Below are 14,566 nucleotides of genomic sequence, written 5' to 3'. Positions count from 1 at the left end.
ATAAAGTTAGGTAATGATAAACCCCCAACTTCTTTAGGTTTACACAAATGCTTTCATTGAATTCTGTGTGCTCTGTAATCCCATATAAAATTAGTGATACCTGTAGTAGAATCTAGTTTTTTGAAAAAGTATTTTGGAATATATATTGGGATCGCTTGAAACAAATATATTAATTGTGGTAAGAAGGTCATTTTTATAGCATTAATTCTACCTATCAATGAGAGCGGGAGCATTTTCCAAAATTTAATCATATCATTCAGTTTATTTAATAGTGGCATAAAATTGGCACTAAATAATGATTTGTGTCTTCTTGTAATTTGAATACCCAGATACTTGAATTTTTCTGTTGCAATTTTGAAGGGGAATTTTAGTAAGTGTCTCGAATCCTGTGGTTTTAAAGACATAATTTCGCTTTTATTCCAATTTATTCTATATCCTGAAAAAGAGCCGAATTCCTCAATTAGTGTTAATAAGGTGGGTATACTCGTTTGTGTATTAGTAATATATAAAAGGATATCATCAGTGTATAATGAAATTTTATTCTTTGAGTCCTTAGTGTTATATCCATAAATATTCGGGTGATTTCTAATCTTTTCGGCCAGCGGTTCTATCATAAGGGCAAATAGCAATGGTGATAAGGCACAACCTTGCCTATTACCCCTTGAGAAGTAAAATTTTGGAGATAGCATATTGTTAGTTAATATTCTTGCCGTAGGTCTATCGTAAAGTAGTTTAACCCATCTAATAAAATTCTCTCCCGTATTAAATTTTTGGAGTACCTTGTATAAATACTGCCATTCTACCTGATCAAATGCCTTCTCTGCATCCAGCGTAACAACTGAAATATCTTCATTGTCCTCATTGTGAGAGTACATTATATTGAAAAGCCTTCTCAAATTATTAAATGATTGTCTTTTGGGTATAAATCCCATTTGATCTGTATTTATTAAATTGTTAATATAATTATTTAGTCTTCTAGCTAGAATCTTTGCTAAAATTTTCTAATCCGTATTTAGAAGTGAAATAGCTCTATAAGAACCCGGTTCATCTAAATCTTTATCTTTTTTTGGTATAAGCGTTATTGTTACTTCTGCTAGGGTTTCTGGTAGTTTATTTTCGGTATAAGCCTGCATGTATAAATTGAATAATCTTGGTACAATTGACTCCTGAAATCTTTTATAAAATTCACTACTAAAACCATCTGGTCCTGGGGTCTTCCCATTTTTCAGTGAGTTTATTATTTGTTTTATTTCTTCACTAGTAATCCGTGCTCCTAATTGCTCTTGTTCTAAACTATCCAATTTTGGGAGATTGCAATTATCTAAAAAATTTGTGATTTTACTAACATCTGTATTTAATTTAGATGTATATAAATTATGATAAAATTGGGCAAACCTCTTATTAATATCCTTTGGCAGTGTTAGAAACTCACCTTTATCTGATTTAATTTTAGTGATAGTTTTTTCCTTTTCTTGTTGCTTCAGTTGCCTCGCAAATAATTTATGTGGCTTATCCCCAAATTCGAAGTGTGCTTGTTTTGTAATTTGGAATAATCTTATTACTCTTGCCGATAGTATTCTATTGATTTTATATTTCAATAAAGTTATCTTATTATGTTTATCTATGGTTGGGTCAGTTGCATTGTCCAGTTCTAGTAATTTTCTTTCCTGTTCTATCCGCTGAAGTTCTCTTTTATTTTCCTTATTTTGAAAACTTTGGTAATAGATTATGACGCCGCGAATATATGCCTTGAAGGTTTCCCATAATAGCGGTGCAGAAATACCCAGCATGTCATTTATTTCGAAAAAAATTTTTGTTTGTTCTTTTATATACTCATAGCCCTGCGGGTTATTTAATATGTGTGCGTTGAATCTCCAAAAAGGTTTTATACCCGGCATTCCCTCAATTTTAAGTATAAAAGTCAATGGTGAATGATCAGAAATAATACTATTATGATATGATGGTTTATTCGTATACGGGATTAATTTTGTGTCCAATAAGAAATAGTCAATTCGTGAATAAGTTTTATGAACTGATGAGTAAAATGAATATTCCCTACCACTTGGATTTGCTATTCTCCAAACATCAGCTATGTTGTTATTTTTTATATAAGTATTTAAAAATTCACAGGTCTTATTTTTAACGCGACGCTTCCCTACCTTTATTGATTTATCTAAGTATGGGTCTATAACACAATTAAAATCTCCCCCCATTATTATATTTTGATAATTATGTTCTACGATTAAATCTATTATTTTCTTTAAAAATTGTGGGTTATCAAAATTAGGCGCGTAAATATTTATCATAGTTAATGGTGTATTGTAAATTTCTCCCGTGACTATAACGTATCTTCCCTCTTTATCAGATATGGATTTCTTTCATTTAAAAGGTATACCCTTCCGAATTATAATGGCCGTGCCTCTTGCTTTAGAGGTGAATGAGGAGTAATAGTAAGATTAAACGAGAACTTACCAGTTTGAAGTTTGATCTGTATTTTATGAGGAGTTACGATGAGGGATTACGTGAAGAACCCCGCCATGACGCATGCGTGCCATTCTTCAAAGCAGCGGTGTGAAATCACAGATAACTGTAATGACTAAACATAGTAAGATTAGAGAAGAGATACCAGTTAAGTATATGATCAAGGGTGGGAGCGGAGGGCACGTAATCCCTCATCGTAACTCCTCATAAAATACAGATCAAACTTCAAACTGGTAAGTTCTCGTTTAATCTTATTATTTTACTTCGGAGTCACGTGAGTGACTACGTCAAGATTTAAAAGCTCTGTGATTTCATGCCGTGGAAACGAGTCCATGCATCACGTCTGCCTTGATGACTGTAGGAGGAATTGTGTTAACATAATTTGGACATGAATTCGACATTGAAATCATAACATTTATTAACACAAATTTATAACCCCATTTTATGGGTTTAAATTAATTTACAGAACTTAAATTTGTTTCTGCAAACGTTCCAGGTTTCATTACTGGTTTATTGTAAAATAATTGGAATGTTTTTTCCCCCAGACCATCCTGCTGCCTTGAGGATTTGGTCCATTGGTACATCCAACTGTATCGCTGCCGATGTAGCTGCAGCCCTGGTGGAATGAGATTTTAAAATATTAGTATCCACCCCAGCCTGTGTTAGCACCTGTTTCAGCCATCTTGAGATGGTCTGGACCGTCACTCTTTTGTGTGGTTGCTAGTGGCTGACCAAAAAGTGCCTTCTAATTGCCTCTTACGATTTTCGTTTTCTCCATGTATAACGACAGATGTCTTATTATACACAGACGGTCATCTGTTGGGTATGACCTAAATTGTATATTGAGGCCTGCTGATCCCTGTCTGTTCTGCTTACTAACTCATAGATATGAAACGTAATATTTTCTGTTGAGGAAGTCATGTTGTCCAGTCTTAGTTTATGCAGTGACTGTACCCTCTGTGCCGTGACCAATGCCATTAGCATGACTGTTTTTAATGTCAGTCTGTGTAGGGACAGAGCTGTTGCTGGAGACCAATTCCTGAGCATCTTCAGGATAATACTTACATCCCATATTTGGGAGTACCTGGTTCTTGGGGGATTAGTATTAAAAATTCCCCTCATAAGTTTTGTTACCAGTGGGTGAGTCCCAACAGAGTAACGCTGCCATAGGTAAGTCGATAGGGCACTTCTGGCGCAGTTGATGGCACTATAACTGAGCCCCTCATCATAGTGGAGGCCTGCCAGATATTCCAGAACAGACGGGATGTTCATGTCTCTGTAGGTGATGTTGTTTTTATGGCAGTGCATCGCCCACTTCCTGATATAGACCAGATACTGGTTTTTTTTGGTTGACTGTCTTTGGGCCGCCGAGATCATGTTCACTGTTCGGTCCATCAGTCCCAGTTGTAGTAGAGGTGTTTTTAAAACTCTACAAATTAATAAGTTCAAATGTTTATGGCATGGGTGGCTATCCCTTGTTACGGGATGTAGCAATAAATCTGGTCTATGTGGGATGGTGATACATGGTTCTAATACCATGTTTAATACCACTGGGAACCATGGTTGAGTAGGCCAATCGGGTACTACCAATACCAGACGCAGAGTCTTGTTGTATTTTCCTTAATACCCGACTGAGGCAGGAAGGAGGGAATGCGTAAATAAACAATTTCCCCCCCAATGCAGCGAAAATGCATCTGTCGCCGCTGCCCCAGGGTCTAGTTCCCATGAAACATAATTTGATAACTGGTGGTTAAGTCTGGATGCGAATAGATCGATATCTGGTGTTCCATATTTTGCTGTAATATCAGCAAATACTTTTTATTCAACATCCATTCGGTGTTTTCATTAAATTTGCGTGACCTGGTGTCTGCCACTAAATTTCGTCTTCCTGGTAGGCAAGTGGCTGATATCCAAATATCTCTCTGGATACACCATTGCCAAATTGTATTAGCCAGATTGTCACATGATGTCGATTTGTTTCCACCCATGTGGTTAATGTATGCTACCACGGTGGTATTGTCTATCTGTAGTCTAACATGCTGGTGATATGATCCAGTACAATATGACTTTAGGCCATGGAATGCACCCAACATTTCCAGGTAGTTTATGCCCAGTGTGAGTAATAATGATGCCTCCTGAGCAGTCCATCTACCTCCACAGCTGGTGATGGTTTTGGTGGCTCCCCACCCAAGTGCACTGGCATCAGTTTGTAGTACCATGGAAAGGTTACTGACAATGATTGGATTGGAACAAAGCCAGATGTTATCTATCCACCATTTTATTCCATTTTAGCTTGATTGGTAGTTTCATAGGTCTGTCAAAGTGACCTGCATTAATTTAGAGTGCTTGTATTTTTGCTCTCTGTAAGTTTTGGTAATGTAGAGGTCTAAATTGTGTGGCTGGAAAGGCAGCCACCATTTGCCAATTACTTTTGCTACCAATCTGATGGATGGTTTGCTGATGTCAATGAGGTTATGCAAGCCTCTATTAAATCTCTAGCCTTTCCCTTAGGCAGAGTCACCGACATGTGAATTGAGTCAATGGTGAAACCCCCAAATAGTCCATAGTAGTGGAAGGTGTTAGTTTAGATTTAATTGGATGGATAATAAATCCCAGTTTTTCAAATAACTGTTTTGTGGCTGTTACAGTTTGTTTGGCCAATTCCAAAGTTTTGCCCACAATGAGTATGTCATCTAAATATGCCATGACCATGTGTTTACGTTTCTGTAGAAACGCTAGGGCTGGTTTCAAAATTTTTGTGAACAGCCTGGGGCTGATGACCCATTTGGCAGCGCTTTATACTGCCAGAGTTGCCCATCCAGTTGAATTTTAAGTAGCATCTGTGGTCACCTCGTATAGGCACTGAATAGTAAGCATCTTTTAAATTGATGCTGGCCATGAAGTAACCTTTGGAAATTAATTGTTTAGCAGTAACAAAGGTATCCATTTTGTCAGATCTATGGTGATGCGACAACCACCATCTTTTTTGTTTTTGATAAATATATTGGACACGAATTCTAATGGTTCGTGTTGAGTTTTCTCAATTACACCTTTTATGTAAAGCCGCTCCAGTTCAGCTTGCGCTTTTGATTTTTCTTTATCAGAAGGCACGAACATTCGGTTCGGTATATGTTGAACTGGAGGGCTGTACTTGTGTATAAACTCTATTGTATATCCCTGGATACTGCTTAAGATGTAAGTATCGGTTGTTAACATGCTCCATGCATTCAGAAAAGAGTGTAGTCTCCCCCCAACCTCCATGCTCCCTGTATTTTGTAGGGAACCAGACCCACCTACCTCCATAGTTACCAGTGGCAGGTTTACTTCTTTGTGTAGGTTCTTCGCTGCTGTTGTTGCGCTGGTGTCTGGATTTTCGGTTTGGTTGGCGTTGGAGGTCCCCGCATCTTCCAAGAAGGCCGGCCTGGGCCATGGCCTAAAAAGACTCATGTTTTGAATACCGGGCCTTCGAGCTATCACCAGTTCTGCTGGTGGGTGCATAGGGGTGCTGTCTTTGGCTGTAGTGTTTGTTGGAGTCCATTTTATTAGTCCAGTAGGTTCTCTTGTTCCTGCACCCCTTGCACACTTGTCTTTCCTTCTGTGGACCCCTCTTCCAGGTCAGCCCAGAACTGACCCGCAGTGCTCCCCTCTGATGAGGTAGAAGCACTGTGCAGCCCTTCAAGAGGTACTGCTGTGGGTTTATCATAGGGCCCACAGTGACCCGACTCCATCTCCCGGAGTCTGTCACATTGGAGCAAATGCTCCACACACCGCTCTATCCGGCTCCAGCGCTCTCGGTCGCTGGCCGCCCGCGGTTGTTCAAAGTCGGACTCCTCTGAGTCCACGACCTTGTTTGTTTTTGTGTCTAGCCTTTCCGCCCTGCTGCGTGGATCTGGCCAGTGCGGAGGCGACATCGGGCACAGCTGATCCCACTATCGGTGATCCGAGTGCCGCTGGCTGCTGCTGGCTGCCCGCTGCTCCGCGGTCCTCCCTCACCAGCTTTGTCCTTACTGCCGTGGAGTGGATCTGGCCGGTGCGGAGGCGACATCGGGCACAGCTGATCCCATCTAGCCCACCAGCTTTGTCGCAGCCCGTTGGTTTCTCCACCTGTAATTAGCATGGTAAAAACACAAAAAGACCGCAGCTCTTACCTGCAGGTCCAAGTTAAAATTGTCGCTACGGGGGAACGTCTTTCCACCCAGTCTCCTGCCGTTTTCGACTTGTCCAAAAAGTCGACGGCCCCATTTGAATAGTCTCCCGCCCGGCCGTGGTGTTCTGGCCGGCGCGGGACCAAAAGTCGGCACAGCTGATTCCTTACGGGGCTTGTGCCTTCAGCTGCTGCTGGCTCACGCAACTTTGCGGTCCTCCCCAGCCAGCTTTACTCGCAGCACTTGTGGACACTATTTTGTCCAGCTTCCCCCCCCTGTGTAAAAACAGCGCGGGGACAAAAACTACCGCAGAGTAAATCACTTACCTGCAGGTCACGGTTTCAAACTTACCGCTGCGGGGGACACTCCACCCCGCCTGTCGTTTCGCAAGCGTGAAGCGATATGGCACGCATGCGTCGTGGCGGGGTTCTTCACGTAGTCACTCACGTGACTCCGAAGTAAAATAGGTTTGACCTATCCAGTTTGCCCTTAATCTGATCTGAGTTTGTTGTTTCAAATGTGTCTCTAGTAGGAAAGCAATATCCATATTTAATGATTTTAATTGTGCCAGAATTTTACCCCTCTTAATTGGCTCGTTCGCACCTCTGATGTTCCAACTACAGAAAGTGAGACCTCCGATATCTATTCGACTATTATCTTGCATTGACTATTATTACCAGAATGTATGATTCATGTGATGCAGCCAAGTACCTCGGAATTCCGATTCCAGAGTTGTCCTTCATAATTTCTGCAGTAGTTTTACATCTCCTGACACTATTAAACATAATTAAGGGAAAGAGAAAAACATAACATAAAGTGTACATAAAAATTGGTAAGTTATACAACAGACAATTGTGAATAAACCAAAAAGTGAGTGTAAGTTATCAAAAAAGCGATATCTTACAAAAAAGCCACCAATGGTAGCTAGGATTGTTTTTAAATTGACCTCCGTCGATGAGATTATGCACGAGACCCGGAACCTGCACTTTTCAGAGTTCAGCTTCAGGTTGATTTGTCGTGCCCGATCCAGGACGCGGCGGAGGTTCATGTCGTGCTCAGCAACGTCCTTTCCATAAACCAGGATGTCATCCACGATGATGGCGCACGGCAGGCCGGAGAACAACTGTTCCATCGCCCTCTGGAACACCTCGCTCGCAGAATTGATGCAGAATGGCATCCGCAGAAACTTAAATCTAACCAAACGGTGTCGAGAACGTCGTCAGGTCGAAGGAGCCCTTGTCCAGTGGTATTTGCCAAAAGGAACTCTTCGCGTCGAGGACTGAGAAGACAGTGGCCTGTCCGACTTGGGCTGCAACGTCCTCCACGGTCCTCATGGGGTAGTGGGGGCGCCTGATTGCGAGGTTTAAATCCTTCGGGTTGATGCACACCCGTATTTCGTTTCTGTCCTTTTTCAGGGTGGCAACCATGGTGGAGACCCACTCGGTGGGCTCGCTGACCGCCTCCAGCACTCCCATAGCGACCATGTCGTTCAACATCGACTCAACTTTGTCTTTCATGGCGTGGAACACTCTATGCGGTGCGCGGACCACGGCCGCCACATTCGGGTCAATGGCAATTCTGTAGGTGATGGGCAGCTTGCCCAGCTCATCGTTAAACAGGTCAGGGTATTCCAATATTGGATCCAGCGAAATCAGCACTTTGTGGACCGTTCGGTCGAACGACACCAGTCCCAGGTCCTGGCATGACACCTGGCCCAGGTCTGAAGAAGGGTTTCGGCCCGAAACGTCGCCTATTTCCTTCGCTCCATAGATGCTGCTGCACCCGCTGAGTTCCTCCAGCAATTTTGTGTACCCCAGGTCCTGGCATGCCTGGTTGCCCAACAGAGTCACACAGTCAGAGTTCAAGACATAAAACGTAAGGGCCCGCGATGTTTTCTTTAGCACGCAATTGAAGGTGGCCTTTCCCATCGGTCTCAGCACCTCGCCCCCGTATGCATGCAGAGTGGACCGGTCTGCAGTTAGGAGCTCATTGTTTCTAATCTTCTTGAACAGGCTTGTTGACATTACGTTGACCTTGGCACCCGTGTCGAGCTTAGCATGGAAACTGCAATTGTTGACAGTAACCAGGACAGTCGGATCGGGTAGTCGGCCAGGTGCGTGGAGGAGTGAGAACACACTCACCTCCCCTTGAGAATTAATTGGATCAGAATCTTGGGCCGTGTCTAGCGAGGACTGGGAACCATACTGGTTACCAATTTGCATCAGCATGTTTAAGATAGGTCTAGAAGCCTGTGGAACTTTCCCACGGGAGCGGCAAGCTGCAGAGAAATGATTTAACTTCTTACAAAAGTTGCAGGATTTGCCGTAAGCTGGGCACGGCGACTGCTTTTGATGCATGTAGTTGCAATTGGGGCACTTACTGAGGGGCACCCCGCCGGGACCGTAGCTGGCCCGTGGCACAAATTTTGTGTTATCCATCCGAGGACGCGGTCTGTTACACCCGGTCAGATTGATCGATTTCGTGTCCGACCCCCGCTGACCGACCTGCGGGTCAACGACCTCAGCCATTCTGCAGGCGTGCATGGCTTCGCTCAGAGTCATATCTAGTTTCCTGAGGAGCTCCGATCTTAACCTCTGATCGAGCATCCCCGTCACTAAAATGTCCCTGGTAAGCTGGTCTGTCATTGCACCGAAACGGCACCTTTGGGCTAGGTATCGCAGGTCAGCAATGAAACATTCAACAGGTTCCTCCGGCAGCTGCTTTCTGGTGAAAAAACGCACCCTCTCTAAAATACGGTTCGAGGGCAGGTCGCAAATCTCCCTGAACTTGCGCAGCAGGCATACCGGGTTGTCAGCAGTCTCTAGAGGTATCTGTACCTGATCATCGGGACCCAAGACCGGCGGGTCGTAGGTGAAGGTTCTTGCTCTCCTCATTGCATCGGGGCCGGAAAGGTTGAGAAGTAGAGAGGCTTTGACCGCATCGGGCTCGTTCCGATGTGCGATGTTGATGTAGTGGCTGAAGTCCAACTCGAAGGTAGCCCAGCGCTCTGCGATGTCAGAATCGAAGATGAGGGGCGCGGGCTTTCGGCACGAGGATGCCATGGTCAGTGAAAGCAAAACTCAGAGAAAGAAATAAAACTCAGAAAAAGAAATAAAACCCGGGAAACAGGAGACGCGAGTCTTTTCCGACTGATACCATGTAAATGAGTGATCAAACACACTTGTACTTTACACTGGTCTTTAATGAGAACACAGGGTTAAACACACATCAGCAGTCACTGTCTCCAGTCTGCTACTGTACTGCGCAGAAGGAGAAGAAGGCGTTATTATAATTGGTAACTAAGGCGTGGTTAGTGGTATTGAGGTAGCTATATTATTGGTTGCATGCATAAACCATCTACACGCTCCACGCGGGATATGCGATCACAGTTGCTCCCGCTGGCGGTGAGTCTTCACAGCCCGACTCGTCCGAGTCTTCGGCCTATCCGACTTCTGCTTGGCTTTCCCACCATTCTGTGGTGTCGATTCCGACTGTGCAGGTGCCAGGTCGGAGACTGTTGATCAATAGCGATCCAGGTGCAGTCTACCGCTGCTGACTGCCCGCAATTCCGCGGTCCTCCACAGTCAGTCTGGATGCGGTCCATTCCTGTAACATATTTTCACAAAATAGCACAAAACGACCTTTGAGTAAGGAATTTACCTGCATGTCCTTTTTGAATACCTTCTGCTGCGGGGCAACGCTCCTCCCGAGCCTGGTCTCGTGGTTGTGGTTTGTTACAGCTGGGGTTCCCTCTGTGGTCCTTGTAGAAACACTTCCATTGCGGGTTATTTCTCCCCCGAGCTTTTTCTCCGCGGTCCCTTATAACAGGGCTTCACTCCCCCCCCCCCCAACCGAGGAGGACAAAGGGCTTAATTAGGAAAGGGAAAATAGTTAGTGTAATTGATAACCAAATCAAACAATAATTTATGAAAGAAAACTGGCAGGGAACATAAAAACTGACTGCAAAAGTTTTTATAGATATGTGAAGAGAAAATGATTAGTCAAAACAAATGTAGGTCCCTTGCAGTCAGAAACAGGTGAATTGATCATGGGGAACAAGGACATGACAGACCAATTGAATTACTACTTGGATCTGTCTTCACTAAGGAAGCCATAAATAATCTGCCGGAAATAGCAGGGGACCGGGGGTCAAATGAGATGGAGGAACTGAGTGAAATCCAGGTTAGCCGGGAAGTGGTGTTAGGTAAATTGAATGGATTAAAGGCCAATACATCCCCAGGGCCAGATGGGCTGCATCTCAGAGTACTTAAGGAAGTAGCCCCAGAAACTCTTTAGATTCTGGAATAATTTCTGAGGATTGGAGGGTAGCTAATGTAACCCCACTTTTTAAAAAGGGAGGGAGAGAGAAAACGGGGAATTACAGACCAGTTAGTCTAACATCGGTAGTGAGGAAACTGCTAGAGTCAGTTATTAAAGATGGGATAGCAGCTGAAGGTGGTGAAATCATTAGACAAAGTCAGCATGGATTTATGAAAGGTAAATCATGTCTGACGAATCTTATAGAATTTTTCGAGGATGTAACTAGTAGAGTGCATAAGGGAGAACCAGTGGATGTGTTATGTCTGGACTTTCAGAAGGCTTTCGACAAGGTCCCACATAAGAGATTAGTATGCAAACTTAAAGCACACGGTATTGGGGGTTCAGTATTGATGTGGATGGAGAACTGGGTGGCAGACAGGAAGCAAAGAGTAGGAGTAAACGGGTCCTTTTCACAATGTACCGCAAGGCTCGGTGCTGGGACCCCAGCTATTTACAATATATATTAATGATTTGGACGAGGGAATTGAATGCAACATCTCCACGTATGCGGATGACACGAAGCTGAGGGGCAGTGTTAGCTGTGAGGAGGATGTTAGGAGACTGCAAGGTGACTTGGATAGGTTGGGTGAGTGGGCAAATGCATGGCAGATGCAGTATAATGCGGATAAATGTGAGGTTATCCACTTTGGTGGCAAAAACAAGAAAGTAGACTATTAGCTGAATGGTGGCCGATTAGGAAAAGGGGAGATGCAGCGAGACCTGGGTGTCATGGTACACCAGTCATTGAAAGTAGGAATGCAGGTGCAGCAGGCAGTGAAGAAATCGAATGGTATGTTAGCATTCATAGCAAAAGGATTTGAGTATAGGAGCAGGGAGGTTCTACTGCAGTTGTACAGGGTCTTGGTGAGACCACACCTGGTGTATTGCGTACAGTTTTGGTCTCCTAATCTGAGGAAAGACATTCTTGCCATAGAGGGAGTACAGAGAAGGTTCACCAGACTGATTCCAGGGATGGCAGGACTTTCATATGAAGAAAGACAGGATAGACTTGGCTTGTACTCGCTAGAATTTAGAAGATTGAGGGGGGATCTTATAGAAACTTACAAAATTCTTAAGGGGTTGGACAGGCTAGATGCAGGAAGATTGTTCCCGGTGTTGGGGAAGTCCAGAACAAGGGGTCACAGTTTAAGGATAAGGGGGAAGTCTTTTAGGTGAGAAAAACATTTTTCACAGAGAGAGTGGTGAATCTCTGGAATTCTCTGCCACAGAAGGTAGTTGAGGCCAGTTCATTGGCTATATTTAAGAGGGAATTAGATGTGGCCCCTGTGGCTAACGGGATCAGGGGGTATGGAGAGAAGGCAGGTACGGGATACTGAGTTGGATGAGCAGCCATGATCATATTGAATGGTGGTGCAGGCTCGAAGGGCCGAATGGCCTACTCCTGCACCTATTTTCTATGTGGTAATGTACCAGGAACCATCAGCCGCCACCAAATATGGAGTTGTTTTTCACTCTTTGCCAAAAGCCAGCCATCCCAATGGCATCCTCTGGCCCTTTCATATCTGAATAAACTGTTCAATGTACATTAAAAAACTTGTAAGAGAGCTGTGAACTATGCTTCTTACATAAAAAAAACCTTGCCATGATGGTTTTGGCCAAGTATCCATCATGCAACAACAATTGGCTTTTTACAACAGGAAAGCTTAAATATGACAACAATCGATTAATAACTAACTGTTTCAGGATGAAACTGAAGATCCCAGACGAAACCCACGCAGGTCACGAGGAGAAGGTACAAATTCCGTACAGACAGCACCTGTAGTCAGGATCGAACCCAGGTCTCTGGTGCTGTAAGGCATCAACTCTACTGCTGTGCCACCATGCTTTATAATATAAACATAAAATATATTTACATTACTTTGTTAACTCCCAGTGTGAATTACAAACACCCGGGCACAAATAGGAGTTAGTGTAATTGATAACCAAATCTAACAAAGGCACAATGACACCAATCTTTCTTGTTTCTCTAGACCTTCCTTCTCAAGAATCGATGCTTTTGTATTTGGGGAGATAGATGGTAAAGGAGGCTACTGTAAAAAAGCCTTCAAAATATTAAAATCTCTCAATAGTTATTATTGGACCGTGGATCAGCTGTGCAGTGACTACCGAGGAAAGACAAAACCTTTTCTCAACTCCTTTTTTATGAAGGTAGGTTTTACGTTCAGTTATATTCTAACTATCTTAACTTTACAAACCTGTTCAAATGTCTCACTGTTCCTTCCTTTTGTAGATTCTCTATTTACATACAAGAGAAAAGTACCCAGAACCTCATCAGTGGAACACGTTGTCAAAGTCATTTTGCAACTTTTTGGATGTTTTAAATGACTGCTGTAACCAGAAGTGCCTGTATCACTATTACCACGCTGATGTAAACCTTTTCGAACGTGTTGCAGATAAAACCTTTCAATGGTTGCAAGGAAAAATACACAATATTCTGGAAGATCCAGAAAATGAACTTGACTAATCTGCTTGGAAGTAGGAACAAAAAAAATCATGGCATTTCATTCAAGTCCCAAATGATTCCTACCTTCTCCAGCAGCTCGTTCCATACACCCACCACTCTTTGTGTGGAAAGGTTACCCCTCAGATTTTTAAATACTCAAAGTATAATAATTCTAGATGCTTGTTGAATTCTGCAGTTAAAGGCCTTGCACTAACATAAGAGTCTTTATTTTGAATTGTTAAATGTTATTCCATGCAAATCATCGCTTCTTTATGTCATAGAAAACATAGAAAATTGGTGCAGGAGGAGGCCATTTGGCCCATAATTCATTGTGATCATGGCTGATCATCCACAATCAGTAACCTGTGCCTGCCTTCTCCCCATATCCCTTGATTCCACTAGCCCCTAGAGCTCTAACTCTCATTTAAATTCATCCAGTGAATTGGCCTCCACTGCCTTCCATTGCAGAGAACTCCACGAATTCACAATTCTCTTGAGATGTTTTTCTCATCTCAGTTTTATATGGCCTCCCCTTTATTCTTAGACTGTGGCACCTGGTTCTGAACTCCCCCAACATTGGGAACATTTTTCCTGCATCTAGCTTGTCCAGTCCTTTTATAATTTTATACGATTCTATAAGATATCCCCTCATCCTCCTAAATTCCAGTGACTACAAGCCCAGTCTTTCCAATCTTTCCTCATATGACAGTCCCGCCATCCCGGGGGTTAACCTTGTGAACCTACGCTGCACTGCCTCAATAGGAAGGATGTCCTTCCTCAAATTAGGAGACCAAAACTGCACACAATACTCCAGATGTGGTCTCACCAGGGCCCTGTACAACTGCAGATGGACCTCTTTACTCCTGTACTCAAATCCTCTCTTTATGAAGGCATTAGCTTTCTTCACTGCCTGCTGTACCTGCATGTTTACTTTCAGTGACTGGTGTACAAGGACACTCAGGTCCCGTTGCACTTCCCTTTTTCCTAATCTGACACCATTGAGATAATAATCTGCCTCCCTCTTCTTGCCACCAAAGAGGATAATCTCACGTTTATCTACATTATACTGCATCTGCCCACCCACTCAACCTGTCCAGGTCACCCTGCAACCTCCTAGCATCCTCCTCGCAGTTCACACTGTTAAGAGTGTTTTATT

At 43.3% G+C, this 14,566-nt stretch overlaps 1 protein-coding gene across 1 annotated transcript in view; it reads left to right on the top strand.

Annotated features, from left to right (window-relative positions):
* LOC116971501 overlaps positions 1-13,711 on the top strand; it is a 33,955-nt gene extending 20,244 nt beyond the window's left edge. The window contains exons 2-3 of the mRNA XM_033018735.1: positions 12,938-13,115; positions 13,198-13,711. Coding sequence (XP_032874626.1) covers positions 12,938-13,115; positions 13,198-13,431 — 412 coding nt within the window. The 3' untranslated portion in view covers positions 13,432-13,711. The remainder of the gene's footprint in view (positions 1-12,937; positions 13,116-13,197) is intronic.
* Positions 13,712-14,566: the final 855 nt, after the last annotated feature.

The sequence above is a fragment of the Amblyraja radiata genome, chromosome 3 (genome assembly GCF_010909765.2).
Source record: "Amblyraja radiata isolate CabotCenter1 chromosome 3, sAmbRad1.1.pri, whole genome shotgun sequence".
In the NCBI taxonomy this organism is placed as follows: domain Eukaryota; kingdom Metazoa; phylum Chordata; class Chondrichthyes; order Rajiformes; family Rajidae; genus Amblyraja; species Amblyraja radiata.
Note: the sequence above shows the minus strand (reverse complement) of the source record. Positions and strands in the feature narration are given on the sequence as shown.